This window comes from Amphibalanus amphitrite, unplaced genomic scaffold, assembly GCF_019059575.1.
Source record: "Amphibalanus amphitrite isolate SeventyFive unplaced genomic scaffold, NRLGWU_Aamphi_draft 000375F_arrow, whole genome shotgun sequence".
Classification (NCBI taxonomy): domain Eukaryota; kingdom Metazoa; phylum Arthropoda; class Thecostraca; order Balanomorpha; family Balanidae; genus Amphibalanus; species Amphibalanus amphitrite.
Genome location: NW_024881869.1, coordinates 533,283 through 555,053, shown reverse-complemented (window position 1 = coordinate 555,053; position 21,771 = coordinate 533,283). Strand labels below are relative to the sequence as shown.

Below are 21,771 nucleotides of genomic sequence, written 5' to 3'. Positions count from 1 at the left end.
CAGGGACCTCGAGAGCAATCGCACACAGATAGAGCACAAATCACAATCATGAACCGTGAGAATCCTAAACTACTTTCGGATTCAATAACACTTCACTTCAGACGTGGTCAATGGGTCAGATAAGATTCTAGTACAGAAAAAGTCAAACAAAAAATTAGGTGTTGGAGATCATCTGCTGGCTCTAACTATAACTAACTATAAGAGGCAATCAGGCCCAAAGATTCGATGGTGTTCCCTTCGTCGCAAACAAGAATGACCACGCCCAAAACTGAATCTATCAGAAAATTCACACGAGAATCAGAGTAGTGAATCGTCAAAAGCATTGAAGAGAACACTTCAGCAGAGGATATGAAAGCTAGTGCAGCTTCTCATAACCAATCCATTCAATGAAAAGCCACGCTGTGAAACATTAGGTGCGCAAGGTACTAGCACTGAAATGTAGCCGGTGAAAATCGTTTGAATTACTTGCAAATGATTCCTTGAAGCGTCCTTCCTTTCACCGATCTGTTTTCAAGCGCCATGTGCTGCATCATAATGGCAGCACTTCAGCAACCCAGAGCAACAGAAAAGGCTGTTGCCGAGCAACCGATTGCTGGGAGTTGCCGACGGGAGTTGCCCGTGTACAACGGGCTTAAGACTCGTCCCAGCCATTCTGCAGCTTTCTCGTTTGATATTTCTCGCGTTGTTTTTCTTCATTATATAGGCTGTCACATCCATTGCTCACTTCTGACCAGTGGCGCAGCCAGGGGGGGGGTCAGAGGGTCAGCTGACCCCCCCGAAATTTCTGTCAGGGGCCCGCTCGAGAGAGAGAGAGAGAGAGAGAGAGAGAGAGAGAGAGAGAGAGAGAGAGAGAGAGAGAGAGAGAGAGGGAGAGAGAGAGAGAGAGAGAGAGAGAGAGAGAGAGAGAGAGAGGGAGGAGAGAGGCCCTAATCTAATCGGACAAGCCCGCTTCGAGAAATGCCTACTGGGACACCACGGGTGAGGGGTCGGCCTGGGGCCCCAGGTGGACGGGGCCCGGGCCCCCGGGAGAACGGACCCGGGCCTCCTGGGTGGATGGGGCCCGGGCCTTTTTGGGTGGATGGGGCCCGGGCCCCCGTTGGTGGGTCTGGGCCCCCGGGAGAACGGGCCCCGGGCCCCGGGAGATTGGAGAACGGACCCGGGCCTCCCGGAGAACGGGCCCGGGCCCCCGGGAGAATTGACCCGGGCCCCTGGGAGAACGGGCCCGGGCCTCCTGGGTGGATGGGGCCAGGGCGAGGGCCTCCTGGGTGGATGGGGCCCGGGCCCCCCGTTGATGGGTCCGGGCCCCCGGGAGAACGGGCCCCGGGCCCCGGGAGATTGGAGAACGGACCCGGGCCTCCCGGAGAACGGTCCCGGGCCCCCGGGAGAATTTACCCGGGCCCCTGGGAGAATGGGCCCGGGCCCCCTGGGTGGATGGGGCCCGGGACCCCCGTGGATAGGTCCGGGCCCCCGGTAGAACGGGCCCCGGGCCCCGGGTGGACGCCGGACCCCCGGGTGAATGGGGCCCGGCCCCCGGGAGAACGGGGCCCGGCCCCCGGATGGATGGGGCCCGGGCCCCCTGGTGGACGGGCCCCGTAGCCCCGGGTGGACGGGGCCCGGAGCCCCAGGTGGACGTGGCCCGGGCCCCCGTGTGGATAGGGCCCGGGCCCCTGGTTGAATGGGGCCTGCTAGGGTGACCCGCTTGCTCCGCAAAGCGAATAAGGGATATTTTCGATCGGTGGGCGTTTGGTTGGTCTTGTGTCCGTGGGTGATGTATCCATTTCGGTTGATTGCTTTTTGACGGCTAAGCATTTTGGATTGGGAAAAAATATCCATTGCATCGAGGTGCTCGTGTCTGATAAGCATGCGTTCTACTATAGAACATGTCATGTGTAGTTTATAACAACGGTTGACGTAGGTTATTGAAAAATGACAGCCATCCATGAATTACTATGTAGAGGTTTCCAACATTTATATTTTTAAGAATACTGTTGCTCGTCATGCAAAAGCGATGATTGGATTTTGGACAAATTTGAATGCTCTTTCCAACTATGCCATTTTCAACTGTCAAACGTACCAGGTTATGCAGTTAAACCCGTGTAATTAAGTAAGTCATTAACAAATACCATTCTCTCCAGCGATTTGTTCCACCTTGTTTTTGATCAATTAGCTTTTCACAATTTTTCCATGAGAGGCAGTACATTTCTTTTGCCAACAGGCGTTGTTTGAACCCGCTCCGTCAAACAGTCACCCGAAAATAGCATTAAGTCCCAAATCTGTCCGAAACATAAATTTCCCAGTATAAGTGCCCTCACGGGTGCACGTGGCGCGTGCCATCCCTGCACCGCACACCATTCGATAGCCCTTTCGATTCTCTACACGATACCCCGTGGCGATTGGGGCCCACGGTTACCGAGATACTGCACGGGGACCGGACCAGTGTCTGGCAAATTTAGTCATTTTCGCCCGATTTTGCAAGCCGATTTATACATACATGTAAAGTCCATAACGCGAATTTGCACTTTTTGAGCACGCGTCATGTGCTCGCTATCAATCCGATCGAGCTGAGACCCTCAAAGGCACGTTGCCCATCCTTAATCTATAAGTTGCGCAAATTTCAACGCACTTGGCGCAACGGTCGGGCCCGTACCCCGCGCTAAGTAACACCATGCCGGGACCTCGATAGCAGACAGAATCTACGTCACCACATCACCACGCCACAACAAACCCGGCCCATGCCCCATGGCGATACATGTCCCATATGAGCGCGTTAACCCTCGCCGGCACAGGCCATTCCGGCCATTTTGCGTCCTTCGACGGCACAAGAGGGGGGGGGGGGGTGGTACGACCCCTTCGTGTTTGGCCCATGATCGAGCTAGAGCTTCGCGGGAAATACGAGCGTGTTCCCGTGACGAGAGGAAGCCGACGATACCCAATTTTAAGGTTCTTGGTCATTGGTTGACCTTTCAGGTCAGATCAATGACCGAAAAATCGGGAAAATCGGGACCTGTTAGAACGTTGTTAATTGTGGCTGCTATAGGGTTTTTCGGGGTACTGATCATGAATAGTTATCATGTTAGTTTTGATCACAGATGATGTCTTTATGCATTTCAGCCAGGTCGGGTCAGGTCAGGTCAGGTCAACCAGTAGGGGTCCTGCCGGGTATTCGTAGTACCTACGTGCCAGCCGCCTCTGGCAGCTTCGTAACATGTTACTAAGGCACCAAAACTACTTCGTAAATGTTCAAATGGTTGCTAAATTGGGATTCAGCTCCAAAAACTAGCCTGGAAACATGTATAATTCGAAAAAAGTACCGAGGTCATCATAGGTCAATGACCTGACCTGACCTTCAGGTGACCTTGACATCCACCCTAATGCATGGGAGCAGCATCAACTCACATGTTTGAATGCTTGAAACCACGAAAAGACTGCAAACGCGCGGCTAATGCGAGCCGGCATACGCCGAATCGCGATTCTGGCCAAACATGGTCTCGGAAAGTAGGTCACAGGTCAAAGGCCATTTGGGTCAGGGTCATGAAATTTCTAGGGTAGGTGTAAAACTGATCAACGCGAGGGTACTGAGAGTTTGGTCGCGATCGGCCGATTTTTACCCGAGTTATTCGCGAAAAACTTTAGGGGGGGAGGTTGCATCATCCCCTCCCTCTGTGCCGGCGAGGGTTAAAACTGCTTGTGAGCGAATTCACGTAATGAAGAAGAATAAAGCACAATCTACTACAGCAGCCAATAGATGACTGAGTTAGGACAGGCACGTGGGACTGCTTAAATCTTGTCCGACAGAAGCAGACAACAGTTCCGTTTGCATATATGCTATGCATATTGCGGAAGGGGCACATTTCGGCCTCGAAAGATACGAATTCATACGTCATAGTAACGTATTTCTGTCATGGTCGATTCACGTGGAAATTGAACACCGGGTGATTACCGAGCTATTGTTCTATCCAAATTTTCCGATTCAAACTCGCTCAGGGTTATCATGCAGGTAAAGGGAAGATGTTATGGAAAGATTCTGAAAAATGGGTGGGGGGCCCGCACACTAGGGGGCCCGCTTTGGAGGCGATGACCCCCCCGAAACGAAATCCTGGCTGCGCCACTGCTTCTGACTTCAGTTCGTCGAGCCAGCGAATGACGGCCACGCTGACACTGCAAACACCGAATTATAATTTAGACGCGCATTATTTCAGTGTGTCACGGTACCGCCCAATGCGCACTGCGCAGCTACCAAAGCCGAGGCATTCTGCTAACGTGAATCACCCTTCCCGCCGTACCGATAAAGGCAAGCCGCCGAGTCAACTGGGACTCCATTGCGTCGTATTCACATCCCCATTATCTTGTTAGCGGCGATAGGGAAGCGGGCAAGCGGCACTGGCGATAGTTCGCCCGCGGCGCGACCCGATCTGCCGGCAGCAGCTCTCCCCGGCCACACACTGGAAAACCCGGCGGTTGGGACGCTCTATGGCCGCCGTTGAACGAATAGATGCGGACGCTCCCGCGGCGCCGACAACAATTCGTGTCGGCGCTACAATTGGAAAGCGGCTGCATGTAAATGACGGTCGGAGAAACAGATGCATTGTTCCGGGCTCTGTAGGCCGGGAAACATGCGTGCTGCGGTGCTGGGTGAACGGACACACCGGAAGTTGGGGCACTGTCTCAAATGAAATATTGTGCTGTGTTACTAAGGTTTCATTCTGTTGTTCAGGCACGCTAGGTGCATTATGGATATCGTTCCAATATGTCGGTTTGTGTTTTGCTGGTGCGTTTTTACTGTACAGAAAGTAGAACATTTGTTGTGGGATTTGCGTGCTCGGGATGAGTCGATACTAAAAGTTGCTGCGTCCAAGCTCCAGCCCTCTGCGACGATCCACACTATTACCTCTTTGAATCCAACGCAGTCGCTGCTTTCACATCGTGCCCCAAACACGACTGTTACTTTTTATGCTCCTTGGCTTTTTGTGCCTCCGTTCTCTGTTTGCGAGCTTCACTTTTACCGTGACTTAATTTATATCATTTCACATTTTAGTAAAAAGTAAGCGCCATTACTCAAATAGTTTACGTGCATAGCTTATCTAAACCGACGCAACGAATAACAAAGTCCATTCGTGTTCTATCTCCTCCTTCACCTCTCCTCTCTCTTCCTCGGTCTCTCTCTCTCTCCTCTCTCCCTCCCTCTTTCTCTTCCGTTTGTGCCTCACCAGCTTTCGTCCGCCGTCTCGGCCAGGCTGTTTGGATTGTATCTATAAATACGTGGTTGCAGTTTTTGCCTAGCAAATTACCTTTCATCTCAGAATAGCACGTCGCACTTCCAAACAGGCGGTTTGATATCAGTGAAACGTGACGCGGCGGCCCTCCCTCCCCCGCCCCAGTCCGCCGCCGATACCCCGCCCCCCGTTTCACCGACCCCCTCCCACGGCGCGCCACCGCTGCACAGTGTGGCCAAACGCCAGATTAGCGCGAATTTAATCAAAAAACGAATTTTGGAATTTTGACTTTTTATAACTATCAGTCGATAGGAAATTGTCCAAAGTATGTCAATATCACAATACTTTGGTTCAATGTCTTCATTTCGGTGTCCAAAAAGCTAGCTAAAGTGGACATACGCAATGCCGGTCCCGGCCGTGCTGAAATCGTCGAAAACCCGCGTCATGTTTACAACACATTTTGGCGTGATTGTCGGAAAGGTTTGGAAATATTTGGAGTGGCATATGACTACTGAGCCTATATTTGATAGTATACCCGAATTCTAAAGGTATCCTTGGACTAACCGATGAGTTATGCTCATTTGAAAATGACCTTTTCAGACATCCCCTGAAAACACTGTCCATCTTAAAAACGTAGAGATATAAGAAAATGGCCAAAAAACTCCACGCCAAATCTACCAGGAGAAGATTCGCCACACTTTTCTGGACATGATCCATTCAAGAAACCCTGCCCCAACCTGCCCCCCGGCCTTTGGCTCCGCTTTGAACGTATCGGGTTGGCTCGCCCGGGGAGGTCCGGCTACAGGGTGGGCGCGGCGGCGGCTCCGTAACGTACGCGGATGGCTCAACCGCTGTATTTCTGACTTGTTATATTGCAGAATACGGTCACCAATGAATAAATCTTGACAATCTTTTAACCCTCGCCCATATAGGGGGTGAGGGTGGGGGTTGAAAGGACCCCTCTCGGTTTTTCGCAAAAAGCTCATGTAAAAAGCGGCCGATCGCGACGAAACTTTCAGTACCCTCGAGTTTATCAATTTTACACCTACCCTTTAAAATTCACGACCCTGACCCCAATGACCTTTGACCTGCAACCTATTTCTCGAGACCATGTTTGGCCGGAATCGCGATTGGGCGTATGTTTGCTTGCATTAGCCGCGCGTTTGCAGTCTTTTCGTGGTTTCAAGCGTCTAAACATGTGATATTATGATGTTGGTCCCATGCATTATGGTCGGTGTCAAGATCACTTGAAGGTCAGGTCAGTTCCATGACCTTTGATGACCTCGGTTCACCTTTTTTAGTTTTACATGCTTCCAGGCTAGTTTTTGGAGCTGATTTCGAATTTAGTAACCATTTGAACATTTAGGAAGAAGTTTTGGTGCCTTCGTAACATGCAACGAAGCTGTCACTGGTGGTTGACACCTATTAATTATGAATACTCGGCAGGACTGGTTGGCCTGACCTGACCTGACCTGACCCGACCTACGTTCGCGGCTAGCAAAACACCAATACGGGCGAGGGTTAATGACATGAAGGTGCTTATGGTGTAAGTCTTTGTTTTTACTCCCATTGCTGAGGTTCAGTCCTATCGGTGCGTGTACTTCAGCAACCATCTACCGAGTCATGTGCTTCACCAGGAACATTCACACAGAAACATAATTAGATGTAGTTTTTTTTAAAGCAAACTTTGGACAATCATAAGAATTTACCAGAGAAATGATGGGAATTTCGTAAACGATTCCTCCTCCTAACATGCCCATCATTGCTGGGACCCACAATTTTATGCCTCTTATTTGCGGTTAAATTCCAGGATTTCGTAATCAGAGTCTGAGTCGTTCGGAGTCAACAGTTCTGACCCCAGCCAGAGTCGCAATCGGAATCGATTTTGGAATCCGGACCAAGACTCGTAGTCTGAGTCACCGAAAATCCATCGACTGCGTGGGCTTACCATGGCTGCGGAGTCAGAGTCTGAGTCGATCGTATAAGTCGACAGTTTTGCCCGGAGTCAGAGTTGAAATTGACTTTTGAAAGCCGTAGTCGGAGTCGGAGTAACTCCATCGACTTCACAGCCCCGGCCTGGTAAGCAAATCACCCGTCGTAAGCTAGTTCTCCTTACTTTTAGAGGCGGAACTATGCCATTATATGTCAGCAAGCATTTATAATGCATCGTAAAAGGTCTCACATAGGTTTAAGTGTCAATTTTGAAACCAGCGAACCATTTTCAGCGGATCCGAGCAGCGCTGGGATTTAATTCGCGCTAAACTGGTGTTTGGCCACACTGTGCGCTGGGTCACGTCATATCAGCAACAAAAACAAAACAAGGCGCCGGCCGGCCGGCCGGCAGCCGCCGTCAAATGATACTTTCGAAAGTAAATCCGTCCGCCTGGGTGTGCCGTATTTACAGCAGCAACTAACAAAGACGGGCTGATCTGGGCCGGCGGCAGACGGGTGGGGGGGGGGTGTAGCTGGGGGGGGGGGGGGGCAGACGGACCCACTACCCGACCCCCGCCGAGCGCTAGACGGGGAGAATTTCACCGACCCCTAACCGAGCCGACTCTGCCTGTTGCCAATTGCCGACGTGCAATGAGAAATGAAGCGTAGTTAGCATTTATGCAAATGTCTGTACGTCACAGCACATCACCGTTGTTAGCGTGCGCCAAGCCAGACCGTACCAGCAAAAGGCGCAGTTGCCAACGTCTCAAGTGCGCCACTGTGTGCCTAGCACAGAGACTCGAGTCAACAGTAAACTGTCGAGTGCACACCGGGCTCTTCACAATTGTACGCGCTTATCTGTAGACATTTCGGCGAACCTCCTCAATGGCCCACTCTATTGCCGCGTCTCCTCAGTTCAAACGAACCACCCGCCTTCTCGCAGTTCAAAAGAGCCACCCTGAACAGATGTAATGTAGAACACACGACTGCGGAGAAGAGCCGCAAATTATTCGGCACAGCGGCACCAGCAGGAAACATTCCACCACTGAAACGACAGTATTACGTGGAAGGGACGTGCACATGGGTGGAGCTTTTCACACGAAACAATATTGTGGGGTTAACCCTCCCCAGACTGGACCGCGCCGGACCTATCAGCCGTTATGGTAAGAATAAGATTTTTGATTGCGATTGCTGATCCGTTCCAAAAGCCTCTCTTGATCCGGTAGTGTCATTTACACCACATAAACGCCACTCCACGACTGTCTATGAAGTTGGCGATCAAACAAAGCAAGCCATTTTGAATCCTGATATTAAATTCAGTTTGACCTAGCTGGGACATCACGTGACCAGAGTTCTGAGCTGAGGTTACCAACACCCGATCCGTGGGGCGCGTGGGGACTCAAAATAGACCAGATGTGGCACTAGCAGGATATCTAATTAATTAAATGTGCTTCAGACAATACAGCATATTAATCAGACCTGTCATCCAGATAAGGAATTTAATCAGTTTAGTAGGTTGGAGCACGTATAAGAGAAATACAATAATATTCAAGACGCGCAAATATCTTGAGTGAACTTCGGAATTGAAGTTTTTTTTTCAAAACATTTATTTCACACAGACATGAAACCTTCATAAAGAGGCAAGGCACGCAACTCAGATCAAAACAAAAAAGCAGCTAGTCCCCGTGCTCTTACAATCCCTCCTCTCCCATCCCTTCTGCGAAAGAAAAAAAAACAGACAAACATCGCCGTCCGGCCCGATGCCATGCCACACTCAACATTTAGATGTTTGGCACCGTCCAGATCACATGGTCAGCGGCTGCAGCGGCTACCCACACAGATGGTCAGCGGCTGCACACATAAATGGTCGCGCGACTAGTGTCTTAACAATCGGGGTATGCTATTAAGTGTCAGCTGAACATAAATACCGATGCCGCCAACGACGCGCGCGGCGAAGCCGGCCCCAGGCACCAAGACGGCAACGCGGCCGGCGCGACGGCAGCGTCGGCAACGGCGACGTTATCAAGACCTTAATACGGTCTCTTCAAATATATACAGACCACCAGCCACCGACGCCACCCCAGGCGCCGACGGAGCTCGCTGCGTTCCACGGGGAAAAAGATTTTTGACCATCCATTGGGGTAATGTTTGTTTGGTGAGCGAATGAACATGTGATAGTGTAAATGAATGTTTTCATCTGCATGTTATTTGCTATGTCTAATGTAAAAATTCAAACTGATCTTCAGTATGTTGTTTAACGTATACTTACTTCGCCCGAGTCAGCGCATTTTGCTGTACAGTTACTTTTTCGTACTGTGCGTACTTACTTTATAATGAAGTTATATCTTGTGTGATTATTGTTATTGTATTGTATTTATTTATTATTGTATTACTGTATTGTATTTTGCTATTATTATGAATATATGCATATATATTCATGCATATACATATATATATATATATATATATATATATATATATATATATATATATATATATATATATATATATATATATATATATATATATATATATATATATATATATATATATACATATATTTATTCCATATACATACATATATGGAATACTCCATTCCATATATGTATGTACTACTATATGTACTACTATATATGTTTAGCTTTCTACTTTAAGCTTACTATGCAATCCTACTAAGCTTGCTATGTGTATACTGTTTTTTTTTTTTGCTGTATTGTGTTTCACCACTAGACACTAGTTTATGTTTGTGTTATCATAACTTGTATGAATGTATACCTAGTGCAGTTTTGTCTTGAAGGACCAAGGTGTTACCTAAAATAACACTTGTTTCCATTTTATTATGTTTCCTTATATGGTAATATTTTTCAATTTCTCCCATTTCTTCTCAAAACTCTCTTGTTTTCCTGTTAACCTGGCTATACTCTCCTCTATCTCAACTTGTTGTTTTATGCTGTATTTTAAATGCACAATAGTTGGTCGGTTTTCTTTGTAGCGTGCTTGATAAATTACCAACTTTGCCAGTGTAATTATACACGTCTCCTCTGCACTCAAATTCGTAGGGAAAAACCATGTATTTAAACCTACGTTTATATTTATACCATATTTCTGCAGAATTTCCGTTTTGATTTTGGTTATGAATTCTTTCGTTATAGGGCAGTACCAGAATAAATGGGCAAGCGTTTCAGGCTGGACCTTGCAGAATGTACAATATTCGCTATCTGTTATATCCATCATTTGTAAATATCTATTCGTTGCTAAGATTCTGTTAATGAGCTTAAATTGAAACATTCTAACATATGCTGACTTTGTTGCTTTGAGTACTTCAATAAAACTAGTTGCTTCGAAGCATCCTAGGACCTAGGTCTCTTATCCATTTCTGTTTTTGTCGCGCATTGGTTTCATATAGTTCCTTCTGTCTAAATTGTATGAATATATCGTAGGCAAAACGTGAAAAATGAGGATGATTCATAACTAGGTTCATTCGCGATGGCATTGTTGGTTGACATTTTTTAGGTATTGACATTGCTTTAACGGAGTCTGGTAAGCTTCTCATTAAGCCTTCATAGCAAATACATGTCATGTTTATATTATATGCTGTTTGTAAGCTGTCTTTCGAGTGCAACTTTCCTGTTTCTTCGTTAAATAGGTCAATGATGAAACGCAACCCTTTTGAATGCCAACTTTTTACGATGGATGATTTAAATTTCGTGTAGTCTGAGAACCATATGCTTTCAGAGAGGATCTGTCTTTCTTCTGGTTGGTATTGCTGACTGAAAGACGTAAATGCGTTTAATACATCTTTCCAAAAACGGTTACTAATTTTAGCTGTTATTTTTCCCAGACGTTTGCTTCCGTAACATAGGATGTCTTGAATATGTGGCAATTCCAATTTGGAAAAAGCTGCCCACGGAGCTTGCGCTTTCATCAGTCTTTTGAGCCACGTCAGCTTAATGCTTTTCATAAATGCTTCGATATCAACCATGGCTAATCCTCCATTGTGATATTTTTGAATCAACTTAGCACGTTTGACTGGGTCGCGTTTGCCTGCCCATACAAATGAGTACAACAATGTGTTAAGGCGTTTCAGTTCATTCTGTGAGGGATTCGGCAGAGCTGTGAACAAATGTACTAGTTGTGAGATGAGTAATGACTTAACCACGGCTATTCGTCCTAGAACCGTCAAATTCCTTCTGCGCCACTGTGCTATTTCTTTTTGAATTTGTAAAAGTTTAGGCTCAAAGTTAATTTTTGTTACATTTTTGTTCATATTGTTAAAGATAATGCCTAGTATTTTCATTTCCTTAACCCACTTGATACCAAAATCATTTTCCTCTTCACTAGACGGGGAAAAACCGACCGGAAGACATGTCGACTTTTCAATGTTTAAATTTAGTCCAGAGGCCTCTGAAAATTTTCCTAATTCTTTAAGAGCTCCTTTCAGGCAATTTTTGTTTTCTAAGAACAGCAGTGTATCATCGGCGTATTGCGATATCCTAACGTCTAAATTGTCAATGGCTTTTATACCTTTAAATTCCTTGGCTTCTTTTATTTTCGTTGCCAATATGTTGACTGCGAGGTTAAATAAATAGCCTGATACTGGGTCACCCTGTCGTATCCCACAGTTCAACTTAATTTTTTCTCCTAGGTAACCATTTAACAAAATTCGCGAAAAATTTTGGTTGTTTAGATATACCAGCTCGATTGTTTTACGGAAGACCGGACCAAAGTTATACTTTTCCAACGTTCTGGCCAAGAAGCACCAGGATAATGAATCAAAGGCTGCCTCAAAATCGACAGACATAATCAGTCCTGAACTTTGGTTTTGTATCAAATTACTTATTGTATCGTACACAAGACGCGTGTTCTCACCAATATACCGGCCTTTAATATATGCTGTCTGGCATGGGTCTATTAGTTTATCAATAACATTTTGAAGTCTGGATGATATAGCGGCTGATATTATTTTGAAATCTACATTTAGCAAAGTTATTGGTCGCCAACCTTTTATGCTATCGAGTGATTTTCCTGCTTTTGGGATCATGGTTATTATACCCTCTCGGTGTGTTAGAAGCATCTTTCCATGTTCAAAGGATGAGGTAACAATAATATTCAAGACGCGCAAATATCTTGAGTGAACTTCGGAATTGAAGTGCCAACGATGGACCCCAGATGTGCGTTCTTAGTTAGGATGCTCCACACGAAACTGAGTGATATGGAAATCGATCAATATAATACCGTTCAGCCTTGCTCCCAAGGCCATCTATAGAAGGTACAGTCACTCCCCCGCCGACCAAGCAGAGACAGATCCTGAGTGACGTCACCCCTGATGCTCGCAAGGGGTACTCCATTCCTTTTCAACGTAAAAATGGCGAACTTAATTTGAAGATTATTGATGGCACTCTACACATACCCTACCGCTCAGCCGTTGATGTCAATGGAAAGCCCAACTAATTCTCCAGCGACAAAAAAGAGCAGCAATATGCTAAGAAATGGCCGGTTTTGAAGATATAGACGATTTAAAAACCCTCTGCAGCAGCAGGAAAGCAACGTAAAAACGCATCGAGCTCATATTTTTACTATGGATAAATCATTTTTCAGTAAGTTTTTGGATATGGTATAGATTTAAGTTACAACTGTATTACAATATTTTCATTACTTGAAACTTTATTTCAAAAACATATTTTAAAAAATGGCAGCTGTTGGCAAGTAGCTTGGGAGCGATTGTGGCGCACCGCGCCATTAATTGTCCTGAGGCCCCCTTATGATGTCATCAAAAGTGGAGTGACATGGGCCTGCTTGCTCCTTCTGGACGGCATCATCACCAACATCCCAGCTCGAGCCAGAGCCCACTATTATCAGACATATAGGTTTTTCTTTTAAACAAATGTAACCGTTCACTTCTATCCGTTTGCTTCGGCCGATAACCAGTTTAGTGTTTGCGTAAGTAAATACGTTATAATGCTTGGCTCACGACCTGGCCAGGACGAAGGTTATCGGAGCGCAAAATTGGTTTTAAATGCAAACAGTTGTGTGATGTGATTAATGAGGATAAAAATAGCAATGCTATTTATCAATAGCAGTCAATATTTCCATCAGAATGATTTACTTTCGTGGAAACAAAACCAAAACGTATCCAAATCATCCAGGACTTTTTGTCATTTGTAAAAATAAAACTATTTCAGCAGACTAACTTGTAAAGCTAACTTGTAACAGTAAAAGCTTCATCAGGGTCCATTATCTATGGATACATAAAACGAAGAAAGCAGCCAAGAAAGTACCCCTTCTAAAGCAGCAGCCCCACCCGTCGACCTTACTCCACTTTTGTGCCGCCGCCTTCGGCATCAAACAATGAATCGGGTCCATGGCGCCGGTTTACAAACCAACAGAGGCATCGGGTGACCGGGCGCCATTGTTTGTGCCGCGGACAGGTCAGCCGGGTACACCGGGTCACAGAGGTCACGCCGACCGGGTCATTGGGGTCACGGGTCATTGTTCTCAGAGTAGACTGACGGTCGGAGAACGTCACATGCCTCAGCAGCCCCTCAGAACGTGCTCGGATATGGCGACATTAAAACACTTCCTCCGATACAGACCAGTCTGAAGAGTCTCTGGGACTATTGTATTTTTTAACATGAGACCAGTTCTATCAACAGAAAAATTGCTGGCTGCGGTTATGCTGCTTTCTCACTCAAGGGATTCACCAAACACGTTCAAAAAAAAAAATAATAATAATAGCATGTGAGAAAAATATCAGCCCACCTGAGTGATATTTTTCACATCAGCAGCTGTTTTTAGACGTGACTGGTGAAACTTGTGGTGACTTCTAGGAATAAACATACCCGCATCCGGCGATTTTTCCGTTGGTGAAACTGGTCTCTGATATATAACACACGCTTTGGCCGGGGCGTGCAGAGCTGAAATGCTTTGACATTTGCGGCAAAGGCCTAATGGCTCGGCGAGCAGGCTTCCACCGCAGGGCGATAAGCTATCTCCTAATCAAACCAACGCTTACGCCTATATTTAACAAGAAACACGCTTTCTTAATAAGAGTTAATGAGCTAATTACTTACATTACAAAATTACTCATATTATTCCGCATACTGAGCGGCAAAAACATCTTACGCGGATGTGCAAATTACATAAATAAAAGTAGCGTAACATAATGCGAGCAGAAGGGGTGTCTCGGACCTAATCATACCAAGCACAGAATTCTCTGGGAACGGCACTGATAATGAGTACTGCGAAGAGAGTAATCAGCCCAAGTTAAACATGATAAGAGAGCATGCTTATAATGGGCCCTACGACCTATGCATTAAGTTACCTAAAACATAAAATAATGTAATGTCACATAAGTCAATTTATTTCAACTAAGAAATGTTTAATTAAAGCAAATATATTAGTGAAAAAGGGTTTCCACGTAACAGATGACTGCAAAATGACATCGCAGTCATCTTCTTTTACAGCAATCTTTTCTATATCAGCGTAGTGTGGTGCCATTCGCGCTAGCGAGGGTTTCGGTTGCCGGCAGACAGAGAGCCACAATCCCTGTGGTGTCCGGCATTACGTCCGGCGTGTCGGACAAATCCCAGGAAGTGCCGGCTTTGCTCCGGTCCTGCAGACACCTGGCCGGTAGCCGTGCAGCAGCCCCGTCCTCAGATCCCGCCCCATCTGCAGCCCGTCCCGCCCCCACCCGTCCAACCCCATCCCGCCCCGTTCCACTCCAACCCGTCCCGTCCCGTCCCATCATCGTGTCCCACTGATGATGTCCGCTCCGTCCCACCGCACCCATCACCCTGCCCCACTGTCAGTCCCTGCCCCGTCCCGTGCAACCCTGCACCTTGTCCCACTGCCAGTTTCCGCCCCGTCCCACCATACCCTATATCTGACCATTTCAACCCTCACTCCCGTATATAAACACAATCATTCACATGGTCGAAAGGGTCACATCGCCGGGATATGACGTTTCTCAATACCTACCCTTAACCCCGCCGCCGACATCCCTCAGCAAATTCCTCCCTTCTGGTTCCAGTTTCACCCCTACCTTCTCACCAAACGCCCTATCGAAATGAGACGGAGTCAACAATAAAGGATCGCCAGTCACCACACAGGTAGGTAGGCATTGACGCATACGTGTGTATATGTTACAGACAATGCACTGAATAGGGTATTCTTATCTAGCGACACGTCTCTCCTCACCACTGTCTGGGTTTGCGTGGTATGAAGGGCGTACCTATGCGTCAATATCACAGCGTAATAACCTGTGGTGAATCACCCAAATACCGGAAATGGTGCGGTGTGCCATCCAGCGCTGCGGCTAAAGATATGATCACTGATCAGACAACGCGAAGCCTGAGTGGGGTCCGGGAGAGTGCCAGAAGAAAGGTGCACTTGCCGCCACTTCTGATCCTTGCTCGGTGCTTCAGCCAATCGGTTGCATTGGATGGCGTCTTTTACCCTCCAGTCCGACATCTTTAGTCCCAAAGACTTTGTACCCTGTGTAGACTCCCAGCATGGGTGGAGCTTTTCCAGGGAAGTTGGTGGGGTAGAAAGTCGTCAAAGCTACAATGTCCGATTGTCAGATTGAATAACATGCTACACTAAATCGATTCCCATCATACCAGGTATAATATCTTGCATTACAAAGACATTGCAAAACCACCTCAATGCGAAAAAAATAATTTGACAAGCAACAAAGTCCTGCACTCGAATAGCAAGCTCCGCCTCTGACTCCCAGTCTCCTTTAGCACCCCTGTGTACCCACAATGACCTGTGTAGTTGCACAAGCCGCCCCTACCCCGCCATTCAGGTGACAAACATTGACAAAGCGTGTAGCCACTCTGTTCAACAGCTGGACCTTTCTCAGCACACGAACTCTATTGGTATGCATTTATTTGCTCGTCCATCTATTCATATGCATATGTTGTGCATGTAGCTTTTCTGAATAACATGACATTATCATGCTCCGCCCCTCGCTAACGAATTGTTGTCCTCGTATAACAAGACTTGTCGTTTGGTTTCGGCCGTGAAGGAATGGGTTGCCATCTGGCGGCTAAAGCCTCTTTGTGTTGGAAACAGTGAAAGGGTGTCTGTGCGAAGAATGTTTCCATTTCATGGGCATTTTCACGGAATGTGCGCACAGACAATGGCATGTTGCCCCATGTAGGGTATTTGCTTAACGATACCAAACAAGTTCAACAATTTTGACACTTCGTTGGGGCACAAGGACACCAAACATACTTGTGCAAAAGCTCCTTCTCATACTCCATTGCAACACCGTACAGGGAAAATGCATTGATAGGTATTGCATGGACCGTTTGGTCGAAACCAGCCCCCTCGAGCGGGGGATCCCTGAGGCCTGAAAAATGTTTATTCTGAGAAATGTGGGGTGAATACCTCGGCGGCCGGTTCACCCAGTCGCCGGTGGCCGGTGCCCCTATGCACACTGCAATGCACAAAGTACAGTTTGCTGTCGGTGTCGGAGGCGGGCAGGAGGCGGGTGGCAGGGCGGTATAATTTAATCAGCTGCCCGCCGGCGTCCGTCGCTTTGTCCTTCACGAGGACGACACCCAATAACGGGCGTGAGATGGCTGGCCGGCGGGTAGCTCGCCGCTCGTCGTCCTCACTTGGGATAGGCTGCAACAGTGCCGTGCACGGCGCTGAAATCTGCCCGGCGACGACCGAAACGGAATTTATGGCCGCCGATGGATCAGATATATTGTAATGAAGACCACTGTGCACTCGGTCACGTAGTGGGGTCCATGCACCTGCCGAATTCCTGAACAGAGTGGCGGATGCCCGAACAAAACATCGGACACTGGGAAATAGAAACGGCCAGAAAACGTTGCAAATCTATTAGGGTGACGTAAAACGGGACACATGTTTACCAGCTGATGACTCCACGAGTTTGAGCAGCAATTAACGAAAAAGCCAGCACATCACAAACGGCAAATTGACCGAAAGACTAATGTTCGTTTAGGCATTCGCTGCCCCCTTGTGAGTCAGTTTGACATTATTGCAAGGTAAAACCATGACTGAAGCATGTCCATTGTTCAACAACTGTAGTGTGCAGTTGCTTTTCCAATAACATGCCGAAAAATACGGCAATACATATCAAATAGGTATATTTCAGAAGATAGTGGTCCCGCACTGCTGTAAATGCACTTGAACTTTAACCTCCAGCAAGTATCATTAGACGTTTTAGAGGAACGCATGCCGAATCTCAGAGATCAAAGCTTTTAGCAATATCAGTATCGGTAAATACATCTCCTCGCCGTCTTATCGGGTTCGTAGAGCACGCTATTTTGACAATTGGCTCATGGCTGACGACTCGACATCAAGCAATAATTTTTACTAATTTACCTTGCAAGATAGCATATTACAGATTCAAAACCCATTCTGCAATATGCGTGTCATATAAGTTCTTCATAAGTTTCATGCGACTTGAAATAATAAGATACTGAAAATCGGTAAGAAATGTGTAGAACCGTTTGTAACATTTACTTACATATTGCAACGATAAACATCAATAAGCGACTTGCCATTGCAACAAAGCCAAGGGACAAATTAACGCTTAACAGTTGTGCCGTAAATCATTTTTTTGTGTAATCTACTTCAACTTAGCTGATTCATTTTGCACACATATTAACTACGCTCCAAAATAAGGATGGCGGGTGACTGCAAGTGTGTAGGGGAGAGTGGGGTAATTTGGCCGGTGGTGTAAATTGGCCGCCCCCACCTGTACGGTGTCTAATAAAAGTGAGTGAAATAACTCTAGTCTCTATTCATTTGTCATGGGTAGAAATAACTGGAGGACAAATGTCAAAACTTTGCCCCTCGTAGTTTTATTAAAAATTAATAAAACGTTAATTTAATTAGAAAATGGTAACTTTTACTTCTGTTTACAAAGTTGTATAACATGTAGTATTTGGGCTAAAAACGAATTCAGACATTATAGCGCCATTCTTGGGGGTATTCAGCGGTTCCAAGAGCAATTTCATCTAATTCCGTATAGCCGTGATGACTTTATACACAAAAATTTTCAGAATGGCAATATGGGGTAATTTGGCCGGGACTAGCGGGGCAACTTGGCCGGTGCGCTCATGGTCACTATGCTGGGACGGCCGAGTTTTCATGGTCAATTGTACCATAAATGACATGATTCATGACCAACTTTGACTACTTTGATGACTTACTTCCGATTGGTCGACTGTAAGAGCATGTGACGTCATCAAAGGTTACCAAACGTTTTTTGCTAATAAATCCTTACATAAAAATGGTACAGCCGCACAAATGGTCTCATTCTGTTCAGCTCGCCAAGGCGCATCGAATGATATGCATGATGACCTTGAACTCACGTGACCTTGAGGTCAAGCGATCTGAGGTAACGTGACTTGAGGTCAACCTTTGACCTTAACTTCTCGAGGTCAACACATATATGTTTCGATGCGGAATGACGAGAGAATTACGATGGTACTCGAAGTTTTGGCCTAGCTTGATTACTTCAAAAGTTATTCGTAAAAAAACTGTCTACGCATCTAGAGCCGCTAATTTGGCTATTTTGACCCCTGTGACCCCATGAGTCAACCTCCAAAATGTGGTAAATGCGTCATAGGACACACGTCATTGCTGAATCTGAAGCTAACTCGCAATATAACAGAAAATCCCGACCGTAAACTAACACCGGCCAAATTGCCCCACACCCCCGGCCAAATAACCCTGCTAGTGGGGCAATTTGGCCGCCTTGCAGACCTTTGTAATACGTCACAATTTCAATATAAGTAATTACTCTATCATTTCAAGTTCACTGTCCAGTAAAGTAAAATGAATGCGACACCTGCCAGCGTTGAGAAAATGCAGAAATGTGTCGTTAATTTTAAGTTACATCGTTTTCTAAAAAAAAGCGGCCAAATTACCCCACTCTCCCCTATGCATTGCAAATTATTTGATGTTAAAGAAACTCATTATTTTACATTTCTACAACCATTAATTTACAATTTAATATCATTATTAACCATTTTCACACTACATATTACACATTGCACCTGCATGGATTTTGGAGTTTGCGGCTTAAAGATGATATCAACCACCTCAAACACATTACGTGAACGGCGTCATTGTAACACAGCATACCTGTTCAAAAGGCATGGGAATGTAACGAACATGTATGACGCCATTTTGCCACTACGGAAAAAGAGATAGTAAATGAAACAAATATAACTTGAGGTTCAAATAACTGCAGTGCATTTTCACTGGTGCGCTGTTGATAGACGAGAATTTTTGCTCCTGCTTACTTAAAAAAGATTAGAAAGACATTAATTCCCAAAGAAATCGTTTAGTTAATTCACATTTCTATTCTATCATTATATTTCCAAGGAATTATTCAAATGATACATGCAGTCAATCAACTTGCATAGTCTGTTTTCAAAACATTTCGAGATCCCGGACTACGCACTCAGAAGCAAAAACATTCAGTATTTTGTTTGAAAGCTCCGTTCCAATTCACCATCTTGGTCCTAGGCACACAGAAAAAATAATGACTCACTCTATCCAAATATTCCTCGTCCTTGGTTTAGGCAGGTCGATGCTTCGCTTGATGAACTATGGTTTACATTTTACTTGCTTAGGAAAGCAAGAGCGTTGCTGCGAAGTTCACAGGCTTTGAGCCGCTATAACTTTAATTCATTGCTCAAACCAATATCGCATTATAACAAGGAACTTTCTCTATACCATTAACATTGAATGTAACTGACATCGCTTGCTAACTGCGACATTCGATGTGAAGATAATAAATAACATAAAATATAATTTTGGATTTAGAAGAGAAGACCATACAAAGGCGTATGACTATTACGTAGCACACATCAATACACATATACCTATAATTTTCTTCCAAACAGCATCAATCGACAGACGTCAGCCATCCATACATGAGTAATGAGCTGTTATTACCCACAAAGGCATTCCATGATATCCATATGAAATGAAAGTGGAACGTGCTCCGTCTCCGCCGCGATGGACGGCACGAGAGCACCCACCATCCCTCCCGAGGGGGACAACCATCCTCCCAGCAGGCGAGCTGCTGCAGCCAGCCAGACAATCGCCTGGGAACCGGCAATCCGCCTCCATAGCCGGACAACTAGATCATCCGGTGTGTCTGGCGAACTCTGCACCGTCTGTCTACAGTTTTATCTGGTTTTATCCTCAATCCACAGGTGTTAGTAATGATAGAAACCCTGCCATAAACTCATAAACCTTGAACGGTTGAAGCCAAGCGACGTATCTGCGGCACACACGCTATGCGGCTGCCACGAGAAACGCAGTCACTCTTTCAGGGAGTCAGTCCTGGTGGGCGGGAGGGGGCGCACCCACTCACGGGGCTGGTGCGGAGTAGATCAGCGTGGATCACTCCTGTCCCAAAGGCAGCAAACCAGGAGCGAACCTTAACCAGACAGCGCTAAGCCAACCTGCCGCGATACCCCGCCACGATCGACCAAAGGTACAGAATCCGCCTCACTATAGCGGGACAAAGTCCAATCTTGCAAATACCCTCTCAGTAGTGAGCCACTCCCATCCAGCCCCCGGCCCTTCCACAAAGACAGAAACCAACAGAAGGTACTCACCCGTTCCTCGTCTTTAATCATCTCGGCGATGGCCGGCCGGATTTCTGTCGAGTCCTGTGACCTGCTGACCAGTGGACTCGCTGCCCCCGATGCCGGAGACAGTGCCGCCACATCCACACAACTCTCGATCAGCTCCGGGGTGGCCAGGCCGCGCGGGGAGCTCGAATCGGCCGCTGGCGAGGGTGCCGCCTCTGGGCTGGCTCGGCTCAACCCGCCGCCTTCAGGCACGTCAGCCAGGCCGCGGATCTTGAGCGCCTCAGCAACCTTCAGGAGGCTGGAGAGCTGCTGTTCGGCAACGCTGATCTCCCCCTTGTACATGAACTGCACCACCGCGTGCATGTCGGCGTACGTCACATCCTTGAGGATGACGATCGGATGCTGGCACGGGTTGTCGTGCAGCAGTGTCTGGAAGTAGGGGGAGCACGCGCTCAGGATCACCTTGTGGGCCTTCAGCGAGCGGCCGTCCACGGCTAGCGTCACGTCCACAAACGATTCGCTCTGCAGGAGCTGGTCGAAGACGGACGTCAGGTTCGACTGGTAGTTGTTCCAGCGCAGGCAGTAGTGCTGTGGTGCCGACGCCATGGCAGCCAGCAGCGCTGTTCCGGGGGCTCACGCGCCGGTCGGGCGGGGGCGGCCGGCAGCGCTACGGACCCTCTCCGCTCGCGTGCCGATCAGCGACTGAGCGCGCGCCACCGGCCGGCACCAGATGGCGTCGAGGCTAGCCGGCCGCCGGAGCGCGGCCCGGCCCGAGACCGAGAGCTCATAACGCCGTGACCTGTGGCGGCACCGGCTCCCCGAATCACATATAATCGATCTTCGTCCTTCGCGAAACCGGCGTTCGTCGCATCTGTCAGCACAAAAACACATCCGCGCGAAAGCCTACAAACTTTTTGCGCCGGGTTCCAGCGATAGCGCCCGTCGCTGGCGGGCGACGACCGGGCGCCCGCCAGCATCTGCAAATAATATGAAAACAAATAGCCTATGGTATTGAACGCAGCGGGCACGGC

At 47.1% G+C, this 21,771-nt stretch overlaps 1 protein-coding gene across 1 annotated transcript in view; it reads right to left on the bottom strand.

The window, feature by feature from the left end:
- Positions 1 to 21,478, bottom strand: part of LOC122389892 (protein bric-a-brac 1-like) — a 39,863-nt gene extending 18,385 nt beyond the window's left edge. Inside the window, exon 1 of the mRNA XM_043382361.1 lies at positions 20,765 to 21,478. Coding sequence (XP_043238296.1) covers positions 20,765 to 21,346 — 582 coding nt within the window. The 5' untranslated portion in view covers positions 21,347 to 21,478. The remainder of the gene's footprint in view (positions 1 to 20,764) is intronic.
- Positions 21,479 to 21,771: the final 293 nt, after the last annotated feature.